Genomic DNA, 8,755 nt, shown 5'->3' on the forward strand with positions numbered 1-8,755 from the left:
GCAGCCATTTAAATAATCGCCGCTTCATTTAAATTTAAAAGGCTGCCACGCTGAGCGGGTCAGCTCAGTGCAGTAGTCTGGATGCTCCACGGTTGACATCAAAGGCATTTGTCGACCTCCCCGGTAAACCTCATCCCATGAGGCATACCGAGGAGGTTGACAAATGCCTTTGATGTCGACCGCCGAGCATCCAGACTACTGCGCTTAGCCAACCAACAGCTGATCCGCTCAGAGTGGCAGCCATTTAAATGAAGCAGCAATTTAAATAATTGCCGCTTCATTTTCCTATGCCGGGTAGCCTAATCTACATGCCTCTGTTTTCAGAGGCATGTAGTCTAGACATACCCATAGTGAGAGAAAGTACAGTAGGTACTGAGACTGACTTCTAGATTAAACTGTTTTTATCCATATAGGTCCCCTGCAGAAAGGGGACTAATTTAATGTGGGGATGCCCCCTCATGTATGAAACCCACATGGATTGACAATGATTGGGGGCTCAAGAATGAACATCATGGGGCAGGTGGGACCATTAGCTCTTGAGAGGATCACTTGGTGGTGGGTGGGTGGATGGGGGTGTTCCAACATTTGTGCAGACCCAGGAAATCAGAGGCTAGGGAGGTGATTGATTGAGATTAAATTCACTTGGTAGTTAATTAGAAGGTACTTTTGCAGCCCGCCCTGAAAATCCTTATTTGGGTATGGGACCACCTCATACAATACCTATACAAGGACTGGAGCTATGTCTACTATTGTTGCATAAGATATGCAAATGAGCTGCAGTGATATTCATCCCTGCACTTCATTTGCATACCTAATGAGCTGCCATTTTTGTGGAAGAGGCTTTTGCACAAGAAGGAGCTGCCTACACTGCTCTTACTTGCACAAAAAAAACCTTTTGCACAGGAGCCATTCTGCCGCTTATTTTCAGGAAGAACAGCTCCTGTGCAAGAGGGGGTTTTTGTGCAAGGAGCAGTATAGACAGCTCCTTCTTGTGCAAAAGCCCCTGCCGCAAAAATGGGGCTCATTTGCATATCTGCACAGTGTAGACATAGCCATGGGCTGTGTCTAGACTGGCATGATTTTCCAGAAATACTTTTACCTATTTCCCCAAAAGCGCATCTAGAGAGGCAAGTGCCTTTGCGCAAAATATTTGCTTTTGCGCAAAAGCATCCGTGGCCAGTTTAGACGCTATTTTGCGCAAGGAAGCCCTGATCACCATTTTAGCTATCGGGGCTTTTTTGTGCAAAACAATTCTTCCCTGTCTACACTGGCCCTCTTAAGCAAGTATTCTTGCGCAAGAGGGCTTTTTCCCAAGCGGGAGTGGGAAAGTATCTGCGCAAGAAGCACTGGTTTTGTACATTACAAAGTCAGTGCTCTTGCGCAAATTCAAGCGGCTAGTGTAGACAGCTGGCAAGTTTTTGCACAAAAGCAACCGCTTTTGCGCAAAATCTTGCCAGTCTAGACGCACCCATGGGGTTTTGAGTGCAACTATATATATATATATATATATATATATATATATATAAAAAAAAAAAGCATGAGGGATCTGCAATCTCTGAACTGCCTAATATTTTTCTCCATGCTTTAAGCAGATTGTAAAGTACTTACCGTCTTTTAGCAAATATAACCCGCACCCGAAAATATACCCCACGATTTTTGCAGTTTGAGTAAAAAAAATTTTGTATACCCCGCGCACGAGTATAACCCGCAGGGTATACAAGACTTTTTTCAAACTGTGCGGGGGGCTTCTACGGGTCGGGGTGTACAACCTCCAGGCCCGCGTGGCTGCACAACCTCCAGGCAGGGAAATGAGTGGTCCCCACCCCTGCCTGTAGCTGCGCAGCTGCCAGCCTCCAGATGGGGAAGCGCTCATCCCCCAGTGCCTGTGCAGTAGCGCGCCCCCCCGCCCTGCGGCTGCGCAGCCCCTAGCCTCCGAGCAGGGGAGTGCTCATTTCCCGGTTCCTGCGCAGCTGCAGAAAAGGGCAGGGGGAGTGCTCCTGCGCAGGAACCAGGGGATGAACACTTCCCTGCCTGGAGGCCGTGCAGCCACAGAAAGGAGTGGGGGGGCGTGCTCCTGTGCAGGAACTGGGAGATGAACACTTCCCCGCCCGGAGGCTGGTGGCTGCGCAGCGGGGAAAGGGGCGGGCGAGCATGCCGCTCACCACCAGGTGAATACAATTTTTTTTGCAAACCCTGCACCTGAGTATACCCTGCAGGGGGGGTGTGTGTGTGCAGGGTTTGTAAAAACGAACATAACCCGCAGGTTATATTCGCTAAAATACGGTAAGTGGGTAAAAACACTGCTATGAATTTATTAAATGTATTTACTGTTCAATGGAATAAATATACAAAAATCAGTACTTTTCAGAATCTAAGCTGCTGGTAAAGACTTTTAAATATTTATGTACAAAATAAGATTTATTGATGCTCAACTGTTTATCTTGATGTGTAAATGCTTTCTATTTCTTTGGTAACTGGTTTGGAATTGATCGAGCTAGTTTAACATAATTAAACTGTTTATCAGAAGTCTGTATTTTAGAACTTACCTTTTTGTTCCTTATGAACTACCTTCAATAAGTAACCTACTAAAATTCAGCAAAGAATTTAAAACCAACCCAAGGGTCTGATTTAGCAAAAACACAAGGGGTGTCAACGCTTGCCTAAGTCAAGGCTCAAAGTTGTCTGCACTATGTAATGTTGCTCTGCTCAGCAGGGAAAGTGACAAAGTCGCAAAAACCACAGAATGCTAGTTCTTGAATCAGTCTCTCTCTCTCCCCTATGCAGTTTTAAAGAAACTCAATAACTGTATCCATTTTAAAAATTCAGCTCAGTACACTTGATATGATTTCATTAAAAACATGAATAAAAGTGTGTGTAGCATAGCCACATCAAAGACTAAAATGCATACCTTAGCTGTATGTTGTGCATGTAGTGATGGCACTTAAAAATACTGCACATAGTGCTAGTCTTCCTTTGTAAGAGACAGTGGCAAGTTTAGAAGATTATAGGGCCAGTCAACTGAAATAAATCACTAACTCATGATAGTAGCAAGGAAAATACTATACTTGTAGTTCCTCATATTTGAGCAATGGTGGCAAAAAAGTGGCTTTAATTGGAGCAAAAAAGGGGAATGGAAGCATTAAATAAACATTTCTTTCCAAGTCAGATAATTAAAAAAAATAAACACCACCATAATACATGTGGTCAACCAGTTTATAGAAATAAAAAACGTCTTGTAATAGATGATAGAGGCTCAGAATACAGCCAGCATATGCTTAAAGAGTACTTAAGGACTATAAATTGTTGGTAACAGTTTCCTTGATGGAGATTGCAGGAGTAGGTCCAACATGAGTCCAGATATAGCCTTTTTCGGGTCTAGTAGGAACAGTAGGGAAGGGAGATGATCGAGATTTGAAATATTCTGAAGGTGCATGACAAACAAATTCTAAGTATTCCATTTTCCTTGGAAGATCTTCTTCTGGTCCTAAAACACAAAGTAACACTTTCAGCTTTAAACATTATATATCAAATGAACATAACACGGACAGCAGCCACAGTTTGAGAGCACTTCTTTTTCAATTAAAAACCTGCAATATGGTAAAAGCCTTTTTAAATGTGTTCCGTTCTGTGTACACGAGCGTTGAAGCAGTCTTCCACTAGTTAGTTATGAGTAGAGTTGAAAAAAAACTTATGTAGTGAATTTAGCTGCTGTCTATGCTTGAAGTGCATATCCAGCTCATTTTTTCTCTCTCAAATATATTCATATTTGATGTTTGTAATAGGAACTGTCACACAGGGCTCCCCTCCATACCAATCCCTCCGTACACCCAAAGTGAGTTTCACCTAATTTGAGTCTTTTGTAAACCAAGGGGAGACTCTAGGCCTGTAGGGTAAGTTACCTACTTTTTCCAGCCATGACTAGACTCCCAGGCTAGACTCAGATAATTAAGTCCCCAAGCCCACAACAATTACACCTAGAGCCCTGCATAGATACAAATTTGTATCTGCTTATGCAGCTATAAATGGGTATCTGCTGATCTGCAGGACTCTTCTGTGGAGAACAGCAGCAGTTAAACAAGGTGGTGCTGCTGCTCCCAGGATCCAGCGCCCCATTCTCGCAGTTCCTCCAAGCCATATGGCTGTATTGTCTCCAGCAGGACTGTGTCATTGCAGACCGGAGACCCAGTTTGGGGAGATACAGCCACACAGCTGGCAGGAGCTGACAGCGCAAGGCACTGGCTACTAGGAACAACAGCACCACATTTTTCTCATTTAGCTGCTGTGGTTCTTGGGAGTACAGCCCCGCAGATACAGATTTCTATCTATGGATATCTACATCAGCAAACAGAAATCTATATCTGGGCAGGCTCCAATTATGCCTATGATTATTTTCATGTACGTAAGTAAACCTACTCAACTCAAATAGGACTACTCCGTTTTATCTGTGCCTTGAGGATTTACAGGATCCAGGCCTAAAACTACATAAATGGCCAGAGAACAATAAAGCATTCTACAAATTACACCACAGATAGGTGCAGTCTATATAAGATGTTTTTGTACAAGTGTAGCCAAGTATACAAGTTATAAGTAGTCTTGGCACTTACCTATGATATAGGATGCAGGGTCAAAACAGTCTTTAGGACTGGCTACAGTAGGAATGAGCCATGTTAAAGCAGCACTCTTTTCACAGTATTGGTCCTGAATAAACCCCCTAATCTGAGCATAGTATGTTTTTCCATCATGCTCATCAACCACTGAAACAACATCTCCAATTTGATAGTACACTCCCTGGAAAAGATACAGATAATTACTTCCTTAAAAACCTGACTATACTAGCAACTACCTGGAACTTTCTTCAGCTCTCTTCAAGGATGCTTTAAATACCAAATTATCCCTCTCTAACACCATTTATTTATAAGCACAATGTTTAGATCTCATCTCCAGTCCTGAGAAGCTGCAGTCTTTTCCCAAGCGCTCCAACAAATCAGCCTTTCCAATCAAAGGGAAAGGGCTGCTGTAAAATATAATAATTCTTCTCCCTTAGTATGGTCTGTGCAAAACCAACTACTGTCCCATGGCCTGAGTTAGTTTCTATTCTGCAGAAGTAGAATCACTGCCTCACTGACACCAGGGTATCAAGCACAGGTCTTCAGAGCATCACAAGAGCCAGTCTATATGCTGTCTCGGGAGCTACATGTCATTCTAGAGCCAGAAGTCTTTGAGATAAATTATTTACTTCTGTTTTGATTTTTCCCCTTGGGGGAAAAAAGATGAACCATCTCACTTTAAAAAAAAAAAAAAACCACCATGTAATTTTTGAGCCCTTTCCCAGCTATAGACACTGCTACAGACTGAATGCCGCAAACATCCTATTAAAAAAGCATAAGTGAAAATATACCAGTGTTTCTTAAACTGTGTTCCGTGGCACAGCGGTGTGCCATGAGAAAGTTGGAGGTGTGCCATGGAGAACAGAGTTAAAAATGGCCACCCTTAAAGGGCCCGCCTGCGATCCCCCCCGCTCCCCCTCAACAAAAAGTCCTTGGTGTTCCTCATTAAAAAAAAATATTGTTTGGTATTCTTCTGTCTTAAAAAGTTTAAGAAACACTGGAATATACATTTATTTTCACAGAGGTGATAGACACATCAGTATTTTGGTTCCTCAGAACATTTCTTGCTTTTTAAGTTTGGCTTATTTTTTTTTCAAACTTCTATAGTGTTCCCATGGACTGCAACAACATTTCTTGAAGCCAGAACTTCACAAAGAGAACCTCTTATACTTGGGATATTTCCTCTATTTAAAATAGGACCCATCACACTAAATTTGAACTACTGCTGAAAATAAATATTAACTTTTTGGTTCCCCCAAAAAATAGTGAAAGCTGACACTTTCATAAATTACCAAGTGTGTTTTTTGAAATGTTTTCAGTAAAAAACAGGTTCCCTTTATAAGAATTACACAATTTAAAGCGTAACTTCTAAAGATAAAGATTAAATCTTCTGAAGTCAACAATTTTCTATTATTAGGAGCAGCAATGTAACAATACTATACAACACAGTGATGTTTGGGATTCCTGTTTGTGACAGGAAGAAATATTTTTTGTAAATAAAGTCCCTTCTGTCTGTGATAATTTTTGAGTGTCTTGGAGGAATAGCAGCGTCTTCTTCTCTATATAAACAATACATACCTTATGAAAGATGGATTCTGCTGTAATTATTGTCGATACAGACTCAGGAGCCTTGATGGGCTAAAGAAACAACATTAAAAAAGGAGGAATTTTTTGTGGAAAAAAACTCATAAGAAAAATATCACTGCTGTCTACAAAAATAGGAAAGAAAATTATAGCAAATCTGAGATACTACAACAGAATTTTCACATAAAAAAAGAAAGGACAAGAAGTAAGTTTTCTAAATATTTACATTAAAAATTGCAGTGACACCACTGAAGTTATTTCTATTTAAAACCTCATTTTTTGAGATGACTGGTTATAAACTTGTACCACCAGTCTCAATGTTAAACATGAAAGTAGGGAAGAGGAGGAGAATGTGTAGGACGCTTGAGAATTCAGTTCAGAGGAGGCGGCAGAACAACCCCTTATACAGATATGTGAGATTTGTTCACACTGCTCAGGGGTAGAGACAATCCAAATCTGGGTACCTGACACTTCAACCATATCCTATCCTGACTAACGTGACTGCACAAATGGAGATGTAAAAGAAATAACAAGGAGGGCAAATGCAAGTTCTCAGAAATCAGGGTGGATTAAAATTCCCAGGCTCCACGTAGCGCTGCCGCTTTGAAATGCTATGGGGAGCTGACTCTGGGCTCCCTGCAGCATTTCAAAGTGGCAGCACTGCACAGAGTCCAGGGTCAGTGGGGGAGCGGCCCTGGGCTTCCCGCAGTACTGCTGCTTTAGGGCTGTCTAGACCACATGCTTCTTTTGGAAGAAGTTTTTCCAAAAGAGATCTTCCAAGTAAAGCTTATTTAGAAAGAGAGCATCCACACAGCAAGAGCGCAACAAAAAAGCAATGTGCTTTTTCGAAAGATAGTGTCCACATTTATTGGACGCTTTCCTGCATTTAAGTTGTAATTAGCAGGGCTCGACAAATAATTCAATCTATTCGCCAGTGGTGAGTAGATTGTAACCTGGAAGAGCCAGGTTCAGGCGATCCGCACATGCGCAGATCGCTGGACAGCGCGGCTGGCGAGCGGGGCATGCCGCAGTTCGGCGAGCTCCGGTAATTAGTATGGACAGAGTGCCCACCAGGGCACCTGTGTTATTTCTTGGAGGCCTCTTCTTTCGAAAGAACTCCCTCTTATCGGAAAAATCCCTCCGTTCTTTCAATTTTCTGTCCCCCACTGGCCCCGTACTCCCCGCAGCACTTTTCCCTTTGAAGTGTACCAACAGCCTGGGGGCTGTTTCTACAAATCAAAGGCGGTAGTGTCCTAATCGAATAGTTACATCAACTATTTGATTAGTCAATTAATCGAAATGTAACATCCCTAGAGTTAACCTACTTTAGGGTGAGTTACTGCAAGGTCTACACTGTGTGGGGTTGACTGGAGAAACCTCTCCCCTCAATTTGATTTCCCTTACTCTTCTCTCAACGGTAGAGTACCAGGGTCTACTGCTGTAATGTAGATGTAGTCTCAGTCACAACTTTAGGCCAGGTCTACACCGCTGGAGAAAATTGATGCAAGATACGTAATTCCAACTACGAAAACTGAGTAGCTAGAGTCAAGGTGCCTGATGTCAATTTTCAGGGGCAGCCCCACAGTTGGAGGCTGATGGAGAAACTCTCCTGTGGCCTTCCCTTACTTTGTGCGGAGTCAAGGAGGGCACCCTCAGTGTTGGATTTATTGGGCCTTTACCAGACCCACTAAATACGGCCCCAGAAGATCAGTAGTGAGGATCCTCTGGCAAGTCTAGGGAAGCCCTTCAAGTGAAGTCTGTTCTACCGACACAAGGGGCCTTCGCCAGCATAACTAGAACACACACAAGACACCAGGCAGGGCCCGCTTACGTTCTTTAACTTGAAAATGTGTCTTCTCCCTTTGCCTTTGGTAGAAACCTTCTTTTCGGCAGCCGGGGCGGATTTGTATTTTGTGTTCCTCAGCCGCGCCGACCGCCTGTGGATCTCCTGCTTGCTCTGCCACGGGAACAGCCAAGGGGGGAAGCAGGGAGGGGCGCGCACGTTACTTGTGGCCACAAGCCCAGGGAGCTCCGCGGGCCCGCGCCTCCCTCGCTGCTCCCGGGGCGGCCCCGCAGCCGCGGGCCCGGCAGCCCGAGGAGCGCGGCCACTGGCGCAGCAGCAGCGGGCTCCGCTCTCCGCCCGCCGGGGTGTCAGGCCCCGTGTAAGCCCCCAGGAGCCCCCACCGCTGGCCCGGCCGCCTGACCTGTTTGCCGCCGCCCCCGTTGCTGTGCTGGGCGGCGGCCGAGGTGGTGGCGAAGGGCCCGGGCCCGGGCGCCCCGGCGCGGCCCGTGCAGTTGTTGCAGAGGATCTCGCCCTGGCCGCCCTTCTTCCACATGGAGGAGGAGGTGCTGCGGCACACGCTGCACGTGGGCTTCAGCCCCAGCGGCATCCTCGGCGCCGGCCCGGGGCCCCGCGCGGCCCAGCCCCAGCGATCCCGGCCGGCCGAGCTGGGCCGCTCCTCCCGCGCCGGCTGGCGGCTGCTGCTGCTGCTACTGCTGGGAGCAGCGGAGCGAGCCCTCTGCTGGCTGCGCACCCGGCTGCACGCAGGTGCCCGCCCCCGCCT

General features: G+C 45.2%; 1 protein-coding gene across 1 annotated transcript; it reads right to left on the reverse strand.

The window, feature by feature from the left end:
* Positions 1-3,199: 3,199 nt before the first annotated feature.
* On the reverse strand, positions 3,200-8,755 carry GATAD1 (GATA zinc finger domain containing 1). Its single transcript, XM_075922378.1, has 5 exons — positions 8,396-8,755; positions 8,023-8,148; positions 6,186-6,245; positions 4,605-4,788; positions 3,200-3,484 (listed from the first exon to the last, which is right to left on the reverse strand). Exons 1-5 carry the CDS (start codon positions 8,579-8,581, stop codon positions 3,294-3,296), a joined length of 747 nt encoding a protein of 248 aa, XP_075778493.1. The 5' UTR covers positions 8,582-8,755; the 3' UTR covers positions 3,200-3,293.

The sequence above is a fragment of the Pelodiscus sinensis genome, chromosome 2 (genome assembly GCF_049634645.1).
Source record: "Pelodiscus sinensis isolate JC-2024 chromosome 2, ASM4963464v1, whole genome shotgun sequence".
Classification (NCBI taxonomy): domain Eukaryota; kingdom Metazoa; phylum Chordata; order Testudines; family Trionychidae; genus Pelodiscus; species Pelodiscus sinensis.

Excerpts from the sequence above, each read along its gene's own strand:
- GATAD1 (XM_075922378.1), bottom strand. The coding sequence starts at position 8,581 with ATGCCGCTGGGGCTGAAGCCCACGTGCAGCGTGTGCCGCAGCACCTCC. Across the intron at positions 8,149-8,395 it reads ACGGGGGCGGCGGCAAACAG|AGCAAGCAGGAGATCCACAG; the intron begins GTCAGGCGGCCG and ends TTCCCGTGGCAG. Across the intron at positions 6,246-8,022 it reads ACATTTTCAAGTTAAAGAAC|CCCATCAAGGCTCCTGAGTC; the intron begins GTAAGCGGGCCC and ends TTGTTTCTTTAG.